Source organism: Dermochelys coriacea, chromosome 2 (assembly GCF_009764565.3).
Source record: "Dermochelys coriacea isolate rDerCor1 chromosome 2, rDerCor1.pri.v4, whole genome shotgun sequence".
In the NCBI taxonomy this organism is placed as follows: Eukaryota; Metazoa; Chordata; order Testudines; family Dermochelyidae; genus Dermochelys; species Dermochelys coriacea.
In genome coordinates, this window is record NC_050069.1 from 237,756,961 (window position 1) to 237,781,022 (window position 24,062).

Sequence of the window (24,062 nt, forward strand, 5' to 3'; positions counted from 1 at the left end):
GTAGATGTCTCTATTAGACTGTTTGAGGTTGTATTAATAGACTAGCTCCAGGGATCTAGTACATTAATGTCAAAGGGCAGATAAAAATGTAACAGGCTGCTACGCAGAGAAAACACTTCTTATGAAGTCAATAGTTAAATTTTTTCCTTCATGCTTAGTTTCCAGAAATGAATGCTATGATCATGAGGAGATTCAGTTTGCCAGGTGATGTTGAACGTGCTCGGCAATATGTACTTCAGGTAAGACTAACATGAAGTATAAATATATTTAATTCCTCAAATTAGTTGTAGCAGCTAGAGGCAATCTGGAATTAATTGCATGAATTAGCCACAGAGGGCAGGGCTGGTTTTTTGTTTTTTTTTTGTTTTTTTTTTTTTAAAAAAGCATGCAACTAGAAGTGGTGGTTCTCAACCAGGACTACCCATACCCCTGGGGGTACACAGACGTACATTAACTCATCTAGATATTTGCCTAGTTTTATAAGAGGCTACATAAAGCACTATTAAAGTTAGTACAAACAAAATGAGGAAGTAAACAATTTTTCAGTAATAGCGTGCTGGGACACTAAGTTTAAATAAGGTGAAACGTGGTATGCAAAACAGATCGGATGCATGAAAGGGATAAAATAGTCTAGAAAGGTTGAGAACACTGAACTACAGGATGTAATCAAAGATATGCACACGTATTCAAACTTTGCTGGCTCTTGGAGTTAAAAATAGCTTGCTGGCACATTAATAAAAAGAGGAAGAGAGGAGAGGCAAGTTACATAGATATTGCCATCTAATCCAGTAACAGTTAATGCACTGGATCCAAGAGGGTCAGTTTCTAAGAACACAATTCCTGGTACTGAACAGTAGCTATGTTTAAGGGGTACAAAAAAACATAGGTACAATCGAGAGCCTGCATTGCTTATTAGTTTAAATCTGGCCCTGTTAAAAGATTTCCAGTTTAATGATCTAACATTAGAAACTAAGATTTTAGAGGTAGAGTATCGTGTAATGAGAGTACATATGTTAAATTTAAACTTGCAGAATTTGGACATTAGCATAGGACATGAATGACCAGAAGTACTCCATTTAATTCACTAATCAGATATTCTTGTTTAATCGGTTTTAAATGCAAAATTTAAAATTTCACTTTAAGTTTTATTTTTCTGTATGCTGCACATTTAAGGTAGTTTAATAGTGAGAAGCAGTTACTATTTGTGCATTTGAATCCCAGTTTCCACTCAAATGCAACTTGACACAAGTCATGTTCAAAAATTAGTCACCTCTAAGAAATGTACCATTGGTCCATTTCTAATCAAAAGTTAAAATCAAGAATCTGATTGTATGTTTAAGCAATTATATTAAGTATACTGTATGCTGGTTAGCAAGTAGTACCAGATTATATGAATGAAATCAACCTTTCTTCAGGAAAATAACTGAAATGTAAATGTAAAACAAGATTAAAATCAAGATTTCTTGCTTGCTGATTTAAATCCAATCTATTGTGACTAGAGCAAATGTAGAGGGCTTAAGGGCATGGCTACACTTGCAGATGTAGAGAGCTTTGAGTTAAACCTGCCTTCAGAGACTGCAGTAGCGAAAGTGCTGCAGTCTGTCCACGCTGACAGCTTCAAATGCACTGGCATAACCACATTTGCAGCAGCATTGGGAGCAGTGCATTAAGGGCAACTATCCCAGCATGCAAGTGACTGCAACTTGCTTTTCGGATGGGGATGGGGTTTGGGGGCGGGGGGGGGGGGGAAGAGGCCGAGAGTATGTCAGCATGCTGTCTTGCAAGTTCAGCCTCTCTCTCTCTCGCACAGAATTCCACACTAATGGTTGCTTTGTCTTGGAGCAGATAAGCAGCAGGCTGTCAGAAACTGAGCTTTCAAAGGGCATATCTGCATTCCTGCAGCAATTCAAAAACAATGACAAGAGTGGTAACTTGATTTAAGGGGATTATGGGACATTTCCGTAGGCTGATCAGAGTGTAGTAATGCAACACCTCATTCATGCTGACGCCTGGGTGTTTCAGCCAAGACACAGCAAGCATTAATCTTCTCACCGCAGTAGAGTACTCTAGCTGTGGAGTCAGAGCACTCTACATGCCTTGCCAGTGAGCTAGGGCACCCAGGGCTGCTTTAATGCACTCTAACTCACAAGTGTAGCCAAGCCTTAAGACACTAACTCACTTCCAACATCATTGCTTTGTTTTACATGTAGCAGTGGAAATTACTACTATTACCTTATTTAACTTTTTTTTTTAAATTATTAAAGAGTGATGGTATACAGCAAACAACCTACCTCGCCCAACGCTACTGCCATGAAGCGATGAAAGAGATTAGTAAACTCCGGCCATCCCCTGAAAGAGATGCCCTCATTCAGCTCACAGAAACTGTACTCACCCGGGACAAGTGACACACCTTCTTCCACTCATTCTGGCAGCTACTTACCAGACTGTGCCTACAAAACTACACTTCAAAACATCATGGTTTGCTTCCAGTGCTGGTTACCAAAAAATATTTTTATAAAATATTTTCTGAAATTAATGTACTTTAAGTTTATGAAGACATTTGAGGGAAACCATACAACTATGAAACAAGATCTTATTGTACTAATTCTGTCTAATTGTTTTAATAAGGGTGTTTGTTGTGGGAAGTATTGTTTACACTTAATATTGATGTACAAGGCCATAATGAGAATAAAGATCAGTTAAAATTAATGGGTTCCAAATATCACTTACAGTAATATTTAATGTTAAGGTTTACTGCGAAACCATGGTTTGATTTGCTTTCCAAGCTGTGTGTGTTAAACTTCAAAAGTACCCAAAATGTTATATAGGAGAATGGTTTATTATAAAAGACTGTACATAAACTTTAACAAGTTATATACAAATTAAGTGAAGACTTTCCAATTTATAAAGAAAATACAGGTAAATTATTGATAGCTAATTTTTCAGAAGGTGAGATTAACAGTTAAAGCAGAAAGCATTTGGAAGTTACAATGATTTTAGGGAGGAAGGTGGGGAAGTTAATATTTCTAATTTTACACTAGAAAAAAAAATGCAGCAACCAATCAAGCTTCCAGTTGCTAGTCTTTTAGCACTTTGAAGTCCAAAACAAATCTTTACTGCATACTTATTTCAGATAAGCCCAGCATTACAGTTTTGTATAAACTGAAGTGAACATCCCATCTGACTATTTGCCCAAATTCCCATAATGCTGCGGAGAGGCAAAGTGCATTTGTCATTTTCCAATAACAAACAGGCTGTGAATGTCTGTCCCCTCTTTCTGTATGACTGCTAGCTCTGACTGCCTACTTGGTGTATTACCAGCTTCAAACATACAAAATTTCTCCTGTTGGTCCAGCATACAGTTTGTATTTAGTAATGTCAGTTGCAGCAAAACTGAAATTATTAAGTTACAATGAGTTCAACACTCAGCTGAGAATCCTTTTTCAAGTATTTAAACCCTTTACACAAGTTAATTTTGAAATAAGTTTGTAATAAGTGGATAATTTTCAGGTTTTATATATTTGTTTTCCCATTAATGTCAATGTTAAAAATAAGTCTACAACACTTGTACTTGGTATTATCACTAGCAATGTACTAAACTATCAAATTGACTGACTTGGCAAAGCAATTAGAAGTGCTGACAAAGTAATGGACAAGACCTTTGGTTCCACTTATATATTTATGAATGGAAAAGTTGTAATGCAAATTTACTCATTAAAAAAACTTGGTACAAATTACACATACATAAGACCACCCATTTTTGATTCACATGGACACCTTAGAGACTCAAGCAATTAATTCAATAGATTTTAGTGAGTACTCTAGGTAAAGATTACAACAAATTGGAAGCATCTTGGATTTTTAAAAAAGTATATTTCAATACATAAGTTCATATGCATGCTTTAAACAATTATAGTTCAAGAATGAGCAAGAGTCTAACAAAAAGTAATATGACCAGCACTGACATTAAACTTTTCACCCAGATTTTAATGTTAGTCTAACTTAATGTTAGTTACCATGCTGCACTGAAAAAATGTAATGGCACAATCTGAATCATGGTTCATTAAATATTATACCCTACTTCCCAAGAATATTTAGGCTGGTCATAAAATTAACAATGCGTAAGTAAATAAGCATAACCAGTAATAAGACAGTTGCTTGTTTTACAAATTGCTGTCAGGTAAGACAAACCTGTCTCCAAAGATTTATGCTTATGGAGATGGACATTCTTCAATCATACCATTAAAACAGTATGGCCTGAAAAGATGGGCACATTTTCTTTTAAAGTGTATTAAGACAATTGTTAACCTTTAGTTCCTTCTTGTAAATCATGGTATGATTGAATATAAGACCCAACTTAAAAAGCAAAGATCCTAATCAGCATAGTGCATGATTGATTCAACATAATTCCCAGGGAACAGGCCAGTCACTCGATTGCAAACTCCTTCATACCACCCATCATCATTCTTCTTTATCACGTAAATGATTGCACCTTCCATAAATGACAGCTCATCATCCTTGTCCTTTGTGTAGTCATATATAGCAACAACTAGGGATGAAAAGAGTCAGACAAATTAGTTTGGCATGTACTATTACACAATACACAACATTTTAAAGTGCAGGTCTCATTTTTAAAGTGACTAGTAAGGACATCAGGGTTTTCAGTGTTGGTCTCAGTGATTACTTGTAAACTGAGCACATTAGATACAGGAAAGTCATCTCCCCCACCCATTCAACATGAAATCTGGAGAGTCAAGATAGATTTTCCTCATAACATCACCACTAGTAAAGGTGGTGTACAGGTCCAATTAGGCTATCAATCAAACTTTTGGCTTCCAGAGATGTAATTGATTGGAATGTAGAACATAGAAAATGTTTGAGATGCATGAAAAGGAACAGAATCCAGTTCACTGAGGTGTGAAAAGAAAAAAAAAAAGTGTAAACTGTTAGCCTTGTAGCCACAACACTGTCACAGGAGATATAACCCGAAATACACATCTGTTAAGGTACTATTTATATAGTTTTGTAGAGTAGAACCTTACCAAGGATAAAATTAGCTATTCACTAAATGCTGGCCATGTTTATGTAGTATAACTTAGTGAAAATCCTAAAGAAATCAGATCCACATAGAAGATATGCCTTGTGACAGCTTCCATTTATCGTAAGTGGCATATGACAGTGCTGTGGATCCAACGTTTCCAACCCTGCAGATTACTCCTGGTGGTGAATTTCATTCCAAGATTAATTTAGGGGATTTTTAGCTCAAATAAATTAAGGTTGCAATTACTCAAGAATTAGGAAATTCCAGAATTGAGGTTCCCTATACAACCTTAAATTGGACCCTGATTTACATTAATAGTTTTTAAACACATGACCACATACTATATTTTTCCATAGGACCTTCAGGGCACTGTGAACTGTGCTCTGGTAATAAATCAAGGTTGTTTAGTGAAAGAGGCTGTTGGCTGTAGGGCCCCTGCCTCAACTGTTGCGAAAGCTGGAAGGTATGTAGCACCTTCCAGGAAAAGGAAGTGCATCAAAGAGAGGAGGGTCTGGTGGTTAAGATTGTTGAATGCTGCTCTAGAGAATTAGATTCCTTCTATCACTGCCTCTGTCACCGAGTTCCTATGTGATGTTAGGCAAGATGCATAAACCAAAGCTTTGACAAGTGGCCACCATGTTCCTCATTTTCTGGGTGCTTAAAGTTGACACTAGTGTGATTTATGGAAGTGCTGTGCACTCAACTGCAACTGAAGTCAATGGGAGCTGTGTTTGGAACATGTAAAGCGCTATAAAATGTTAAGTACTCTGAAAAATAAGGCCCTAGGCTTTTCAAATTGTGCACCTAAATTTAGTGGACACTTCTTACTTTAATCTTTGCCTCATTTCCCCCTGTATAAAATGGAGATAAAATACCACCATCTCACAGGGGTACTGAAGATATAATTAATGGTTTGTCAAGAACTAAGATGTGAGCACCAAAGAGAAGCCACTGAGGAAAATTAACAATTCTGTATTCAGTTCAGGGTTTGGAGGGTGCATAGCAAATAATGCCTGGGGCGCCACATTGAATGCTTAGCATAAAAATATGGAAGTAGTGCTGATTCAGTGAGCACGTTTCATCCTGTACACTCAATGAGGCAGGGGTCCTATGGAAAAAATAGTAGGATTAGGTAAATGAAGACAAGCCACGTGCATAAGAGGGCCAAATCAGTGTTGCACAAGAAGCCTTAATTCTGGCATTTCCTAAGTGTAGAGTGCTTGACATTTCAACCTTAAATGTAGTTTTTATGGATGCAAGATGGATTTGTGTTGGGGGCAGAGGGCAGGCTGAAGAAAAACTTTCCACAGTGAGTAATTACAGTGTTACCACTGATCAGTTTCATGCTCCTTAGTCAGTTCCAAGAGTGTACATGTGGCAGATACCCGGAGAAGGGAGTGACTTACAGTCTGGGCACATCAGTAAAATGAACCTATGTTGGCATCACTCCGATGTCTATAAACTGGTGCTGAAAACAGTTTAGCAACTAATGAAGATGGAACATAGTAGTTTAACTGTTACAGGGAAACAAACATACTTCCAACTCCAATCGATCACTATCACATTTTCCCTAACTGAAACATTTCCCCTCTCTGTGGTGGCAGTCAAATCATTTTAAACACCAGATCACAGGAAACCTGTTGCTGGCAGTTGTCACAAACTGGTTATTTTCTTAGCATAGACTGACCCTACAGCTAGGAATTTGGCTTGTCAGTTATTTGCAGAAACAAACATTACGAGTCTTACGAATAAGCTCAGGAGTTCCATACGCAAATAGGATTTAAAATACTCTAAGGCATTTCTCAAACAAAACCACTGTATTTTATTGTTAAAAGGCTAACATAAGCCACCTTTGTTATCTCATTTATTCAACAACAACAAGGGAAAAAACTCACAATCAGGCTTTTTGGCCCCACTGGTCTCTCAAAGAGGTTATTTCTGGATAGACATCCAGTAGGGCCGACACAGCCATTGCTGGTCTAATTGTTTAACAAACAAGATGAATGAAATCTAATTTATAAAATTTATTTATTTCTTGTAATGGATTACTTATCCACTTCGTTCCAGAGTGCTTGAGTGTATCAAGGGCTAGATTTGTTGCACTGGGCACAGCCACTGAGAAGTTAGGAAAGAATGGTTATAAATTTGGATTGAGCAGGGACATTTTGGTTTACTTTCATCAGAGCCTACAAGTTAAATTGCAGTTATGTATTGCCACCATGTCAATGTATGGATTGATCTCTTACCTTTCTCAATATAGTTTTTAGGGGCCCAAGCAGGGTCCCCATCTGCATACGGATCACTGTACTGCACTACTGCTGCTTCCTCATCCTCATAATCCACAGGGGGAGGGGGAGGAGGAGGAGGAGAATCATCAAACATAGGCATCTCATCTGGAGGTGGTGGTGGAGGAGGAGTTGGACTATCCGCAACTAAAAAACGTTTGAAGATTTGCATCAGAAACAGTCATTTAACCTTAGGCTGTGCATTGTAGAGAAAGACATAGCATGCACTAGAATACCATGCACTGCTTAGAAACAAAGGCTTTACATGTTAAAGCTACAAAACACAACTATGTTATTAGTGGTCAAATCTATGTATAAATGCTACTAGAGTCAAAGCACATGCTCCTGGGGCATAAGCTGATTGCCAGCAGATAGAAAGGATTTTTGCCCCATCTCCATGTATGACAAGTGACTAGATGCAATATACACACGTGCAAGGGGATGACAGGCATCCTCAGAACCAGGAGGTAATTGGGCACCATGATGAATCAGTGGTTTGACATGGTTTTGCAAATCCTGTTAATGCATTTTGTATATACTTCATTTCTGTTATTCTCAGCACTAATTTATTTGCTTCTGTCTTATTTTGAGAATTATCTTTTTACAAAATCTGGTATAGGACAAGAAGGGAGGGAAGTCATTAGTATATCAGATTTGACGATGTAAGAGAAAACAGAATAATACACGTTCAGAGGAAAAGCTTTGTACAGACCCCTATTTTACAGGATAGTCTACTAGTGAATTAATATAAACTGAGGATAGGCAGCCATTGCTCTCAGGGGAGATACATGAGGAATTAAATGCATAATTCAAAATATCAACTCTCTAAGGAGATTCCCATATCAGCACAATTACTAGTGGCTTCGGGATAGGGAGAAAGGAAAAAATGGAAGTACAAATTATTGTTCAAACCCATCTATCACCAATATTCAGAATGGAAAAATATCAGTCAAGAACTGTACAGCAGCTCTCCCTACCCTCCTCAAGAACCTTTGCCATACAGGCCACAGACTTCTGCCCCCAAACCCCTGATATCCACACACACCTGCAGGTCCCACTGTTCTCTGTGCCAGGGAGTGCCCCCATCAGCTTTTTTATGCTGCTTGTAGGGCACTAGTGAACCTGAGCGGTGCCGGATTGTCTGTGCATCCTGGGGTGTCTGAGAACGCCGATGCCGAGGGTCTCTTAGACTAGAGTCCCTCCTCAGCACCATGTCATGTACTGATGCCGGGGCACTCCATATGGACGCGCTCAGTGCGAGGTCCTGGTGGTCCGCAGCAGACCAGGGACGAAGGGCGATTCCATGAGCAACTGCTTCAATTGGAAATCTCGCTCCTTTTTAATTCTGGGGCGGAAAGCCCTGTAGATCTTGCACCTTTCTATCTAGTGCGCCTCTTCCAGACATGAGTCGTGGGGGTCACTCGTTGGCATAGGCTTGCTGCAGGTTCTGCAAGGTTTAAAGCCTTGGGCTCAAGGCATGCCCAGGAGCCCAAGTAGGGAGAGGTTGGGGAATCTCCGCTCCCAAACCTCACTATATACACTAACAACTAAACTAGGCTAAGCTAACTATATGAAAGAACGCTAAGGGAAGCACTTGCTAAGCAAGCGACCAGTTCCAACGACTGTCAGGAGAAGGGGCGGGTCGGCAGGGTCATATATTGAGCGCCATAAAGGCACCACTCCAGAGGGCTCCACAGCTAACCCAACGGGAGCTGCTAAGGGAAAGTTTTCCAACAACTGTGCACATGGCGCGCACACACCTGATTGGAAGAGACATGAATACCACATCTCAAAGAACAGTTAAGAGAAGGTAACTGTTTTTTCTAAACACTGGCTTAAAAACTCTCATCCAGCCAACAAATAAGGGCTGGAGATCCATCTTCCCCATTCATAGGAAAGGCCACAACATATTACATTTTAACCTCTATATATGGGCAACAGACATCTCCCAACTGCTCTCCTAGATCAAACCCCTCATTTTAGCCCCTCTGCCTTCTCACTGCAATGCAAAACATTTCATTACACCTTCCCCGTTCACTCCCTGCTACTGATCATCTGCCAATCAGGACAGGAGGCCAAAGATCTATCTGTATCCAATCAATTCTTCATATCATATCTTCTGTGGAGGAGCATGACAGCTATTTTACAATGCACAATGATCTACATGACAGTTTAGGGTAAAAAATGAAAAACACTGTATCCAGATAAAGTTCAGAGCCCAGCATGCTGGAGGCAGCAGCACAGAGAGAGGGTGGAAAGCCTCTGCTCCGAGTCTTGACTGAGTGGCTCAGTGATGGAACCTGTGCCCAGTCTGGCAGTCTCCCTCCCTCTCTCCCTCCCTCCACTCAGATGTCCTTCCAGTTCCTGTGAACAAGTTGCAGCCAAGCAGCTGTGGGACAAATCCTTTCCATGAGCATTGGGGCCAGAAGAAAGTGCCCCACTGGCCAGATTCAGCCCATGTGCCATATATTTGGCATCCCTCCTATAAAAATAATTTAGTTAGCAGTAATATAATTGGTGGACCAGAACCTGAGCAGAACACCAGAGTTAGCACAAAAAAGTATAAATTCCATACAAGTGTCTGGGCCTTGTTTTGAAATTTCACCTTATAGCACCACTAGTTGCATCATGTTCCACTGCACTGTTCTGGGGGCACTGGATCAGTGCCACCGATTGAATCACCAACATCACTAAAGTTCCTTGGACGTCTCCAGTCCTAGTACCATCCCAGTCTGACCTTGCTTAACTTAGGATAGAGCTGGTGAAACGAGAGCTCCAAGATGTTATGCCTCAACCATAGCGTTGTACAGCCGTACATTTATAGTGTAATATGCTAATGGTAACAAGGAAATAAAGGACAGGGAGGGACAACATGGTGATCATGAGCGAAGCTGTGCATGTGCGCGCAGAAATTCAAAAAAAAAATTCTTGAAGACTTCCTTACTCCTCACCTCCAAGCCATTAGTGGTTCTTCTCCCAGATGAACCTCCACTTATGCTACTCTCATGAATTGGACTGTTTCCAAAACTGAACATTTTATTCTATGAGAGTAATGTCTAGTAGGTGTCATTGTCTGCACAGTGAAATATGATTTGCTAGGAGGCATAGTCTATTGACCCAATTCACTTGACGCAGAAACATGCACACACAAATACATGAAACAATATAGGAATCGGATCTGTTTCATACAGTATCTTGGGCACACATTTCACAAATGTATTTCCAATTCAAATTTAACATTCTCCCACAATTTCCATTTCTTTGAGCATTTTAGATTTTGTTGCATTTAATCATGCTCATCAATTCTTGTCCTGTTTCAACCAGTGAAAATGCCTTATCTTATCTTATTAACTGCAAAAGTATGTTAATTCAACAATAAGGTTGCCTATTTAAAAAGAACAAAGTGTCAGGAAATGCTAAGTGAAAGTGCCAACCGATACACCCATTTGGCTGCAGCATACAAGTCTGTTTTAAATGTTTCTCCTAAAACATACAAATTCAACTTCACATTTAAAGGGAGAAATGGGAACAGAAAGTACTATATATGCGCTACTAAGTGGAGTAAACCCTGTTCTTGGAAATTTAACCTTTACATTTCCTCACTGTTTTAACTGGGCAACTGTAACGTGGTATTAACTTTGTTTTGTTGCATTTATCTTTCTTTTAAAAAATAAAATGGGAGAGGAGGAAGGGCAGAAGTTGCCTGTTCTCAGTATTAACATTTAAATGGTTTCAGATCCAGATTTCAAGTTCAAACCCTCTCTTGGGTGTATACAACGTAAGGGCACAGTGACTTCCTGAATCTGTGCTGTGGCTATTCTTTAGGTGGAGATAGGGGTGGGGATTGCTATAACCCAATCTTGTATTTAAAAAAAAAAAAAAAAAAGTAAGCAGCAGCACACCTACTTGTAGTATATCAGCTGTGTCTGTGTAACAGAGGTATTAGGAAGTCTCAATAAAATCCTCCTCTATGAAGATACCCACAGTCGGAGTACAGGGCGCAGGAAAAAAAAAAAAAAAAAAAAAAAAAAGAGTAGGTCTTGTGGAATTTCTCTTAGGGGCCACAGAAGAAGGGTTTAAGGAGTCCACAGAAGAAGCAACTTTCCAAGTCCTTAGGATCCATAAGGAAGGGAACCTCTCATGCCATGGAAGTCCAGCCTACCCACGTTGCTCTGTGGCCTTTGCGCCATACTATTAATTGGGTTTGTTAGGGAGTGGGTAAGTGAAAACCCAGCAGTTGGGCAAAACTCTTAAACCCAGTTTTGTAAAAAGTGAAGTCTTTGCATCACTTTAGAACTCCATTTTCCACTCTGGATGCTCACTACCCAGTTTTCAAACACAATGCACTTTTTATTAAAAAAAATGGATTTTGACTGAGTGAAGTTTTGATTGGGAAAGTTCACCCTACCCAGGCCAGGTTTCAAACTTTAGTCATTTTTGCCATAGGCCTGTTAAAAAGTGAGCTCAGATTCTCTTCCTTTGGTTACACACACACACACACACACACACACACACACAGTTTTTTTGTGTATTTTTTGTGTGGAGAGGATTCACCTTCAGGAGGACTGTAAGCATAGAAAATTTCAGTCCAAAAGATTAATTTTTCAGAAAGTTATTAGCATGTAAAAATGGGGTTCTAACATTTTGTAACCTTGATCTTTAGCAATTGTTAGCCCACTATAACAGAGAAGGGGTTTGGAAAGGTTTTTAAACGCAAACTTGTGCCATGCTATCTATTTTATTCGATACAAGGTTTATAGCACACTCCTCACTGTCACATCTGGGCCTCTTGTCTTGGCCCTGATTCTGAAAAGTGCACAATACCCCCAAGGTGAAGGTGAAAACTTGACTGCTCAAGTGTTCTTATGGGTGCTCAGCACTCTGTAAGGAGTCAGCTCCTTGCAGGATCAGTACCCTGAATACTCCCCCAAGACATGCTGAGCGTCTATTGTTAATAGGAAACTGCAGGCACTTCGCACCTCTCAGGATCAGATCCTTTGTTACTATCATTGCTCAACTTTCCAGAAGATGTCGAGATTCTAGTGAACGTTTTCACTTGTAGAAAACAGGAGGAAAAGGGAAGAACTCCAGACTCCTTCTATTTGCATTAAATAGTAAAACGGCACCTTTCCTTTTGTTTGGCTACATGGATTTCTAACAAACTGCTACAATTTATGAGTTAACAATTACACAGGTGCATATTTTAACAGGCTATGTAATCCTTTCTAATCCAAGCTAAGTAATTATCACTAGTGGTAGGCAGGAGGATGCAACACTAAATTAATTTAATAAATATATATTTCTACATCCACATTGAGCAGATGCCACATTCACATTTTTATTTCTATCATAAATTTGCAGCTCAAACCTTAAATGGGTCAGTAATAATCATGCACATGTTATAAAAAAATTGAAGAGTGCGCCTTTCAGCTCCAATAACATAGCGGCACTAGAATGCAAGATGGTATTAGCTTCTGAAAAGGAAACGAAATAGAGTCTGATTTGCCAGCCATGCATGCTAGAAGAAAACAGGCTCTACTCTTTGACAGCTCAGCTTGTCCAAACTTACTGTTTTCCTGCACCCTGGCCACGAAGCCTGTGAGAGGTATCTGTGGAGTCAACTGAGGCATAGGGGGAGGGGGTGGAGCAATAGAAACTGGTAGCAACAGACCATATTGGGGAAGTAAAACAGATAAAGGAAAAAAAAAAAGCAGCTGTCAGTAACGAGGACCACAAAACAAAGTATGCAAAGAACAACAAGAACACACACAGAAGAACCTTCTTCAAGTTTGTTTTCCCAAAAGCAAAGCTAAAGCTGAATTCATGTTTAGCCAATCAGTGACTCAAGAAAGAAAAATATATTTATCTGACTAAGAGGCAAAGTCCATTCTGAATGTTCATAGTTCAGAGGACATGAGAATGAAGAATTTCACTCATTTTAAATGCATTCTTTGTATTACAGTAGCACCTAGAAACTGCACAAAACAGAACTTCCTTACTCTGTGTTAAAAAAAGGGACAACAACAAAATTGTGATTATCTTTAAAGAGAAATATTAATGAGATATACAAGGTTTTAGAGGATAGTGGTCTCCTGCTGTTACATAACAGCAGACACACATGGTGAATATATAAATTTGAGGCAAAGCAAAGATTTGTTTATAGGAGCAGACAATCCTGCAACTCCAACTATTATAAATTATTTCATACTGAATGACCAATGATTATTTTATCCCATATATAGTCAGTCACTTAAGTACTTCACTATTTAATATGCTACTGTGGATCTATTATATTTTATTGGTTTACAAGACAGACCTGATCTCCCATTGGCTGAAATACACAATTGTAAATTGGTTTCCAGCAGCATAAAGTTTTGTTTTCAAATGTTTTTAAGGCCTTCTGATTGCTTGGTGGCTCGTATTTATAGAAGGCTGGTATAGGTTCCATTGGTACAACTGGCCCTCCCATGCATATGCAGAATTCTCATCCAATTAGTTGAAATGTACAAGTGCACATCTTCTGAACTGTATTCTGTTGAGCTGTCCATTTTATTGAGCAAAGGGTTTAGTGTTCTTTATAAGTGTGTATGTGCAGTCAGTGCTCATTAAAAAGGCACAGGACTGACCCTAGAAACCGAAGTCCTCGCTTCATAAAGCGAGTATACAATAGCAAAGGCAGTAGCAACACAAGCTCCCCTGCACTGACTGACCAAAGTCTGTCAGACTCATGCTGGAAGGAGACAGAGTAGTTCAGCTCCATTAACATTTAAGCCTTAACTCTGTATAGACTGCCACCACAGATATCTGTTCTGGTGAAACATCTCCCCAAGAGGATAAAAATAGACCAACTCGTTTAATAAATTAAGCCATTTTTTCAGTTTTAAAATATTTACGTTTAACCACAGATGAAAAAATTGTGAGGTGTGAATTCAGCAGAGTAATTTGATTGGAATCGTAAAATTGAAAGAGGTTCTATTCTTCTGAGCAAGCAATAGTTTTAAAACAAAGGCATAATTAACATTGTTTGCTGAATAAAGGCAGCATTTAGTTCATTCCAAAACCAACCATTTCCCTCTTATAATTTATCAATGTAGAAGTGTGAAAAGGGAAAAAGAAAGCAAATTTGTTTACAAAACTGAAGTAAACATTTTACAGAAATAAATTACTGTTTGTAAACATGAAAGTGTAACCCAGGGAAAAACAGGAAAAACTGGATGTATCGTCAAGACAATGATGTTAAAATCGCCCATTTTGGAAGTGGATGAAAATAGTTTCAAGTGAAAAATATGCCCATCACAATACCTTTTTAAAAAATCTAAAATCATCGTGTTTTGAAGCACTGTATACAACCCAGATTAAGGGATTATACTTGCATTTGAACAAAAAAAATTGTATTCAGAATCTAAATTTTCAAAAATAAAAATCAAATCAGTTACATAACACTTGAGGCAGTTCAGCCATTTTAGAAATTAAATCTAGTTTTGGCATCTGAACACCACTTGTGGGGAGGGATAGCTCAGTGGTTTGCGCATTGGCCTTCTAAACCCTGGGTTGTGAGTTCAATCCTTGAGGGGGCCATTTAGGGATCGGGGCAAAAATTGGGGATTGGTCCTGCTTTGAGCAGAGGGTTGGACTAGATGACCTCCTGAGATCCCTTCCAACTCTGATATTCTATGATTCTACTGAAAAATGAAGAGATTTTCTTAATTAAAATGAATTATTTTTGCAGTGAAGTGTGTGGAGGAAATGAAGGGACTGAGTGTGTCTGAGGGGCCAAGGGGACTAGAGGAAGGTAAAGATTAGTTTAAATAAATAAATAAATAAATAAATAAATATGTTGACCATCCCAGGAGCTTTCCATGTATATAAAATTGTTTTTCATTGAAAATGAACTCTACATCAGTGGGGAAGTTCTTAATCTAAATGTTTTTCACATATCACATACATAACGTGAGAGCAGCACCAAGACATTCCTCAATTCTCTTGGAACTGAAGAACAAAAATATCAGATGACGACTATGTGGCAAAAGTTACAGCTAGCAGAAAGGTATCTTTGAAACTATGTGAGATAAGCAGTAGGGCATAATTAATCCATCTTGGGGCTGTGCGTGTGCGCGCATGACCATAATTTAGCTGAGAGTAGGGGCGAGGGGAACACTGGTTTGCTACCCAAGTTTCAGGCCCCCACCTGGAGTGGAGGGAGGGAGGGAGGCAGCAGAGAGGCACAGACCAAACAAATCTGCCTAAGTGCAGTAGTGCTCAGCAGTCAGCACTTTCCCCACTTCACCCAGCTAACCAATCAGCTGGTCAGGTAGGAGGTCCTGCTTTGCAGCACCCTGCTGCTAGAGACTGCCCTGGTGGGTAGGTGGAATGCTGCTCTCTGGAACTGGCTCATCTCTTCAGCTGCCTGCTTCCCCAAACCCAACACGGAGCAGGAGGCAGCTGGCTGGACAAGCCAGGGAAGGGGACGAGCTTGCCGCAGAGAAGAGACCAAACCACCAGTGTCCTGTTCCCCCAGGACCTCAGACTCAGGTAAGGGGGAGGCAGAGAGCAAGACTCTGGAAAGGCATGAGTTCAGGTAAGGAATTTGGAAGAAGGGGTGCTTGGGATGAGCGGGAGGGAGAGGAGAAGCTGGACATTTGGAAGGCAGAGCAAGGGGTGTAGCAGTGAACTTCCTTAGCTAGGGGCTTCGGGATGGGAAAAATGTAGTATGAGCATCTGTGCCCTTGCTCTGCTGGCTAGATGACTCCACTAGAAGTGTGAGTGCAGGGGTATGCTAACTGTACATCCACAGGTTTTTCTGCTTCACTCCACGTCAGTCTTTTCATAATTCCCCTCTTATTAAAGATTTTAAACATAAGGGATTCGGTAATGACTATGCTAACATTTTAAACCATTTAAAAAAACCAAAAACATTGACGATTTATTTCTGTCCCCTAATCAGTTCTTTAAGTCATGATAACATGCAGTTAGTGCTGAGATGTGAAAGGCCTAAAGGGAACTCAAGTACTGGAGAAATCCCTTAATACTGTGGTTATTTATTAAATGAAGTGAGAGAGGAAAGCAGGTAATATTAATGTTATGCAAGGAACATGATTTCCAGCTATTTTATCCTGTGGTCTCAGCATCAGACAGTAAGACATTTAACAGTGACAGACAACAATTCTTCTCTTCATCATTTAAATTTTTAATAGAACAGGAACATTCATAATGTATTTGAAATATTAATGGTTCAGTTTTAAACAATAGCTCTCTCTACAGCCAATATTCCAGGTCCTACCAGATCAGTTCTCCCTTCAGAAGAGCTTATATTATTTTTTGACTGTGTGCACAAAAGCACTCCCAGCACCCCTAAAATGCTAACATTTGCTTATAATTAAATAGGTAGGCCTGGCTTTACCCATTACATTAATTGCCTGATCACTTTCTAAGGAAAAAGTGTTGTGTATAATTCAAAGGAGGCAAAGTATACCTTTTTGCTATTTTTTCTCAATTAGAGGGAGAAAACCAAAAAGCATCTGGATTCTGATTGTTGCCCATCACAGACCAATCATACTTCAAATCATTCAACTCAAAACATTCCATGATTGCTGCATAACAGCAAAGCGCAGAGGCTTACTTGAGTTTTGAGAATAGAGAGGCCCGCCATTAACATGAGGTTGAGCAGAAAATGGGGCAGTCACAGAGGGATTCCGTCTGTATCCACTAGAAGATGCTGAAGATGTGGTAGAGTTGTGTCGTGAAATTTGCCTGGTCATTGTGCCATACTGGGAACCAGGAGCTGAACCAGGAGCAGCTGAAAAGCAGTAGCCAAAAGGAACGAACAAGAAGACTTAAGCCAAGTATTACTTAGGACAGAATGCAGAAAACAGAAAAAAAAGACCCAGAACACGGTGAATACTTGAAACCAACACTCCAGTACCTTGAGGTCAGCAGCAAGATATTAACAAAACAAAAAAGAAACACCTTGTTATACCAGTCCTGTGCTATCAGCCATGTAAAACAAATAACATTCATTAAAAGATGCATCATTTATGTTTTCTGAAATGTTGTAGCCGTTTTAACCCACTTATACAGAAGGTTGGATCTGCTTGTTTCCTAATTTAACTGAATTTTCGTTGTTGCACTACCTGTTAAACAAAAAAAGCACACTTTGAAAAAGTTGCATATCTTCTTGAAAGCAAACATTTTTGCATGCTGGAACAGATGCCTTCAATCTAGCCTAAGAAAAAGAGCATATTTGTGTAGGTTAAGAAAAATAGGGGGAGAAAAGGACACCATCACCACCAGAACAAAGTTTTTAAGTTGGGTGCTCAATCAAGCATAAAAATCCGAGTGATACGATTCTAGGACACTTTCCACATTTATAATTTCTACTGTTTAACAACTGTGCTTCCATATAGGGAACTTGCATTAACAAACTAGAATAGTCAACACAAGATATGTCAGCATTTTTCTGTGAGACCACCACCAATTCCTACCTGCCTCACATCTGATCTGCAACATTCTCAATATTGCAGATTAATAATGAACATTCCATCTTCTTTCATTTTTATGATTTCATCTTTGTGTGCGTCACAAAAGTCAGAATTTCACACTATGCAAACCGATGAGCAACTTGTGTTGCTTGAACTCTTTTTGCCAATGTACAAGTTCTTTTCAGATTCAAAATGTAGTAACGGTATTGAAATAAAATATACTACATGCATATAGATGTATAAATATAGCAAAAACATATGCACACACACACCCCTACAAAGTATATTCTAAAGTTTACAGACTAATATAATACTATTCAAAGTCACTTTCACTTAACATTTCAGATAAGAGAAAGTGTACAAGGATTATATGGGTCAAAGCCTCTAAAGTTAGTTTTGTGGTAAGATAATGAATTCTGACAATTATCCTTGGTTGGGATGGTGACCTAAAAGTTCTCTAAGGTAATGCTCTCAAAACCCCTTACTAATAGCTATGCATGGCATTCGCTGCGCAGCTTGAGGAAAAACTGACAGGGCCCTTAATAATGACTTTAATGTTTGTGAATCCAAGGTGCTTCAAAGTGCCAAAGAGCAATGAAAATTGGATTTCCTTCACCATCCCACCCAAATCTAGCAGGAAGCAAGTCACTTGTATCTTCTCATTGGCACATGCAGGAGAATTCCTGAAGTCTCCCAGTTTTGTCTGTCCATGAAGGATCACAGAATTGTACCCAAGCCACTGAGCCAAACATTTCTGCTTTTCCTTTTACATTTTCCTTCATAATCAGTTTACAAGAGAAATCCCCACATGCACAATCCCCACTCTACCTACTACTGTTTTCAAACTATACTGTACTTTATTGGTGAACTTCTCGTTTTTATTCTCCCCCCTCCCCCACCCCAAACACAAGAACACATGAACAAGGACTACACTCAAGCTGAATTCACATTGTTAATTGGATCTTAGCTTTAGTGGGAATGTTAGGATTCAAAGCAACTAATATAGTTTTTCCATATTTTATTTATTTACCTTCAGAGGCTTTCAACCACAGGAAATTAGTTTGGATTAGATTTGTTAAAAAAAAAAAAAAAACAAACAAAAAACAAACATTGATGATTATACCAGATCACATACACCCCACTACAAAAGGCAAACTGCTTCTACAAATCCATTAGGAGGAGTTTATTATTGATTATGTCAAATAATGGCAATCACGCCAGTGCTGACACAAGTCTCACCTATCATACTGCCAATCGGGAGAGGTGGTGCTGGTGGGACTCCAGGAGGAGGAGGAACAGAAATTTGTGCTAATAAAATAGTTCATATATCGCCAGTTAGGCTAATGGCAAAAGAGCTACATTTTAAAAGACAACAGGAATGTAGAGACTTTACAAGAAAATATTCAACATTAATAAATGGATACACACACAGGCCCCAATCCTGCAAAGGGTTCAACAATTGCACACCTTTTCTCCTGTAGGGAGCATCTATTGATTTTTCTGGGGTGCTTTGTGAAAGTAAGACCCATGCATGCAGATCCCTATGCAGGTCAAGAACAGAGTGGGCCTTAAGATTTAGTAAGAAGTGAAGATACAACAGCAAAGTTCAGCCTCAGAGTAAAAATCTGACTTGTGAATACCACCACTCTAGTTTATGAGACTTTAATTTGGATGGTTAATGTTTTGTCCAAAATAGCTTACTGTGCCTATGTGACACACATTCACTAGGCCAGTGATGATGTCTTCCTCTACTGTCTTGCCTCTGGACTATAAGAGCCAAGTACGGCATCTTAACATCGCTAAAAGTTCTCCAACTCAAATGATAGAGGCATGTGTTTTTGATGCTGTGTGATAAGCTTTCCATGATTTTCACACTATGATTCACTTTAGTTTTAATCACACTGGTAGATGATGTTGAATTTCACTATTGATGGTGTTTGTTTATTCCTAGGCTTTCTTCCAACCTCCTTTAGTGGTTTAATCAAAGGAAGTTTATTTTTATTCACTATTTTAAACGTTCTAAATGGTAAGTGATAAAATCAAAAGACTATTTCAGAAAACAATTCTGATCATATGCACACAGAACGGTTGTTTTTTCTTCTCAGGACATCTAGAAATGTCTACTTGTCAACATGCATTTGAAAGCATGGATTCCACCTGCTCCTTATATCTTAAAAAGGAAAGATATTCCTGATCTTTTTAAAATCTTGTTACAATGTAATGAATAAAAATGAATGAAAAGAAATAGCTGACCATTTTTTTTGGCACTTTGTTTGTTTTGGGAGCGATTCTCTTCCAACCTCTTCAAAAGGGAAGGGATGAGAACTTCAATTCTCCCTTGACATTTATGAGAAAACGTCTGAATGAGCCCATTACAGTATTAAATATCATAAAAAGAATCTCAAATACCTGGCCCAACAGTTGGTGGTGAAGGTGTAGGCACAGCAATGGGAATGCCAATACTGCTGCTTCCACTGTTCTCTCGACTGCCACTTCCTCCACTACTACCACTAAAGGGGAGGAGGGGGAGAAGACATGTCAGCACTGCTTTCCATACATTCATATTACTTATTTGAACAGTGACTAAATAAATTAGCTCAATTGCATAAATGTGAGGTAAAAATCCTGTAGACTGACTGTTCCTGAAACCCTTATTACTTATCGCCCTCAGATCATTAAATCAAAATGTATTAAAACTCTAGTAGATACAGATATCATTAGCTAAGCTGTTAGCCACTTTTTAATACATCCATGGCTTTTAATTATTACTTATAACTACAAATGTAAGCAATCGTATGAGATCTAGACATCTGTTAGTCCAATGTGAATACCATAATAGTTCCTGGCACCTTGAACTAAGTAATGATAAAATGGGCATAAAAAGGGTTCAAGCATAAGCTATTTGTAATTTGAGTGATGTGTGCTATATGCTGAAGAAGTCTCCTTTTGCTAAATGAATACTTGTGTTCAAGTTTATTTTATTTTGAGTTATTAACAATTCTACTGTGACTAGCCCAGCCACTTGTCAGCGAGTGCACATGCACACGCTTTATGAAGAAGCCATGCAATAATTTGGTAACTTTTTCATGCAGGCATCTTTGAGGTCATTAAATATTTTTCAACCAAATGGAAACTAGGGGACAGAGTAAAAATCCATGGACAAATTCAATAAATATGCCTTTAGTCAAGACTTGAATTTACAAAGATTCAACAGAGAATAGAGAATTATACAGAATTATACAGCCATGGTGCCCTGCAACTAAAAAGCCATTTCTATATATCCATCTTAATAAAAATATAGTAGCACTCAATGCACTTTACCATTTCTGTGCAACCATATATAAATTGCTAGCAAAGAGTCTGGCACAGATCATTCAAAAATATCTTAAGATAATAACTTTACTATAAAAACAGAAAATTAGTGATCTGAACTGGGAGCCAAGATAATTCCTTCAAAATTGGTGTTCTGTATGCTGAAGACCTTGATCTTGTTGGTTGCAGCTGAATTTCTAACTGCAGTCTATATAAAAGATCTTGTCAGACAAAAAAAGGGAGACTTTATGACTGCCAATTAAACTGATTGCATCCTGGTTTATAAAATACCTTAATCTGATAATATTGTTTAACTGACAGCAAGCTGCTCAAAAATGAAGTTAACACGTTTTCCCAAAGTCCATAAGGACTCCCTGAACCCAAGAACTGTCATTATGCTAGTAAACATTTAAACATCACAGATTGGTGTGACTCATTGAAACAATCGTATCATATCTATCCCTGGGACAATAAACCACCTGTATAAATAAATAATAAATCCTGTCTGTATTCAGGTAGCCATTGTCAATTTCTTGCAGTTTGACTGAAGATTCTACTGAAGCCTCAACAAACAGATTTAAAGGCAAGTAGTTGATAGGTACAGAGACAGCACTACTCTCTCATCCCAAGAGATGATCTCCCCAGAGAAAGAAATGTGCCTCAGTATGTGGAAGCTGATTGGCACTGCGAAACTGGTTCTGTGGATAAATTTTAGCTTCCAGTACTGTCAATCTACCACGTCACAAGCATAATTTTTCTCTGAACAATAAAAGCAAACCACACTTCTGACAGGCAAACTTCACTAAAGCATTTTCTAATCAGAAACTGCTTCCCTATACAATTAGCATCAGTGAAAGCACTTACCTGTACACCTATCCCAGCCTAAAGTCTGAAATAAGCGATATAGTCTGACAGATATTGCATCTCCCTACTCACTCCTATGATTTCTGAAATATTGCCTACTCTGATGAGGCAAAAAATGATAGAGAATAAGTTGTGCATTTAAAGCTGTGTGCGTGTGTGTGTGTGTGTGTATGTATAAACGAACAAAGCTTCTGTAGCATTAAATTTGAAAAACTGAAACAGATGCTACTAAAGTTAACAGATCTAGAGGTACCAAATCCAGATAGAACTATGTATAAAGAAGAATCTAAGGTATTTAAACTACATCTGTCTTCTCCATCCATCTTAGAAGAAGCCAGGCATAAAGCTTTGCTGCAATGCTGGCGAGCGTCACTATGCCGGTCAAGACACAATTATAGAATTAGGAGCAATGTACTCTACCTGTGTGTTCTTGGTCTCTGGTTTAAGGAAGCTGTTCTTCCTGGACTGTGTTGACTTCCAAGTCTGGCAGGACTGGTCATGTAATCATTAGGAACAGTTGGAGGTTTAACTGGCTCCAGGGTTTTGTAAGGAGTATTTCGTCTAGTCAAATGAAAGTGGGTTGGAGGAAAGAAAAAGCTTTAATTAAAGTAATGAAGCCATTTGTTTTCCTAAACCTTCACTTAAGATCACTGCACAGTGACTCAACATTACCAAACAGAAACAGTCTCTAAAAGTGGCAAATTAAATAGGTATTTCATTCTCAACGTGTTAATTCTGCATATTAACAAAACAGCTTTAAAAAGGGACTAATTATAGTCACCTTTCCAGGACAAATTAAAGGGAAATTTCAGTGTCTAGGTAATATATGAAATAAAACCTATTGAAAAAATTCTTTTGAAAATGCTTTCATAAAGTAAGGCCAAACTGTATGTTCCTTTAAGCTAAAAGCTAATTAAAAACAAAAATACTAAATGTATGGCCACAAAGTACTCTTCAGATTACAAACAGCTGTATGCACATGCTATGCAATGCACACTTATCTATTACAGTAGTGCCCCTCAATAATAGTTAAGATAATGTTTACATAGAACATTTTTGAGGGCGGTACAAATGTCCTAAAAATTACTTTTTGCTAAAGGTATTCACGTTCTCACACCAGGAACATGTCTGGAGTCCCTGTTCCCTTTTTTTTGAGGTGCCTCACAGATGGGGAGGAAATGGGAGACTATGAACATCTTTAATCATTTGTGCCGCTTCTTGTTAGATTACCACTTAAACATACATTATATTAATTAATTACTCAGCAATATAGTAAAACCTTACTAATTATTAGGGGGCCCACTGCAAAGCAAAATGCTTCACAAAAAATATGATACATTCAGTAATCTGCTGTAGTTAGTTTTAATTAAGTTACTTTATCTTATTCTAGTGAACATATTGTGTTAAACCTAGAATTCTTACAAAATGTCTCAGGAGCACTAGACCTCACTATTACTAAAACCATTCCTGATACACAATAGCCCAGTTGTTTGTATGCATTATTGGATTTGTGAATCAGTGAGTTTCTATCATACACAGAACTAGAGAAAGTTTTAAAATATGAGCTGCCATTCTGGCTTTTGTTGTGCCAGAAAGATCAATCGGAAAATGAAAAAAAAGTGTGTACATCTTAATCTTATAACTAGAACACAAATATGATTGAAACTGCAAAGTAAAAAGACATCACTGAAGTTTTAAACAGACTTCCAATAGAAATAACCTCATAATTTAAAGAAAATACGATGTTAACAAGGGATATTCCACTTCTGGATGAAATGTGGGGAGGAAATGGAGTAGCTCAAGTTTCTATAGCTTTGTTTATTATGACTCATATAATCTGCATATACAATTCCCCCTCAATTTTCCCCACTCCAGTTCCTTGGTGCTGACTTGGCCTTCCCCTGCCATGGACAGGATCCAATTAAGCAAGTAGTCTTTCCATTGCTCTCAAGGCTCTGAACAGTTCTCAGTAGTTCCTTTCACAGAGCTCAATCATTCTTTTCTCTCTCAATGTGGTGTTAATACCCACCACCTTCAGGTGGAACTGCAAAGGAACTCAAGCCCTCCTACTATTGTAGGTTC

The 24,062-nt window shown here is 38.6% G+C and overlaps 2 protein-coding genes across 10 annotated transcripts in view; one reads left to right on the plus strand and one right to left on the minus strand.

Moving 5' to 3' along the window:
• The window catches only part of PDSS1 (decaprenyl diphosphate synthase subunit 1), a 39,967-nt gene extending 37,258 nt beyond the window's left edge, over positions 1 to 2,709 (plus strand). For all 9 annotated transcript variants that reach the window (XM_043509490.1, XM_043509484.1, XM_038388329.2 and 6 more), the window contains 2 exons: positions 159 to 239; positions 2,265 to 2,709. In XM_043509490.1, coding sequence (XP_043365425.1) covers positions 159 to 239; positions 2,265 to 2,405 — 222 coding nt within the window. In that variant the 3' untranslated portion in view covers positions 2,406 to 2,709. The remainder of the gene's footprint in view (positions 1 to 158; positions 240 to 2,264) is intronic.
• Positions 2,710 to 2,824: 115 nt separating this feature from the next.
• The window catches only part of ABI1 (abl interactor 1), a 129,967-nt gene continuing 108,729 nt past the window's right edge, over positions 2,825 to 24,062 (minus strand). Inside the window, 7 exon segments of the mRNA XM_038388337.2 lie at positions 2,825 to 4,549; positions 7,288 to 7,473; positions 12,896 to 12,982; positions 16,946 to 17,122; positions 19,044 to 19,112; positions 20,214 to 20,314; positions 22,401 to 22,541. Coding sequence (XP_038244265.1) covers positions 4,374 to 4,549; positions 7,288 to 7,473; positions 12,896 to 12,982; positions 16,946 to 17,122; positions 19,044 to 19,112; positions 20,214 to 20,314; positions 22,401 to 22,541 — 937 coding nt within the window. The 3' untranslated portion in view covers positions 2,825 to 4,373.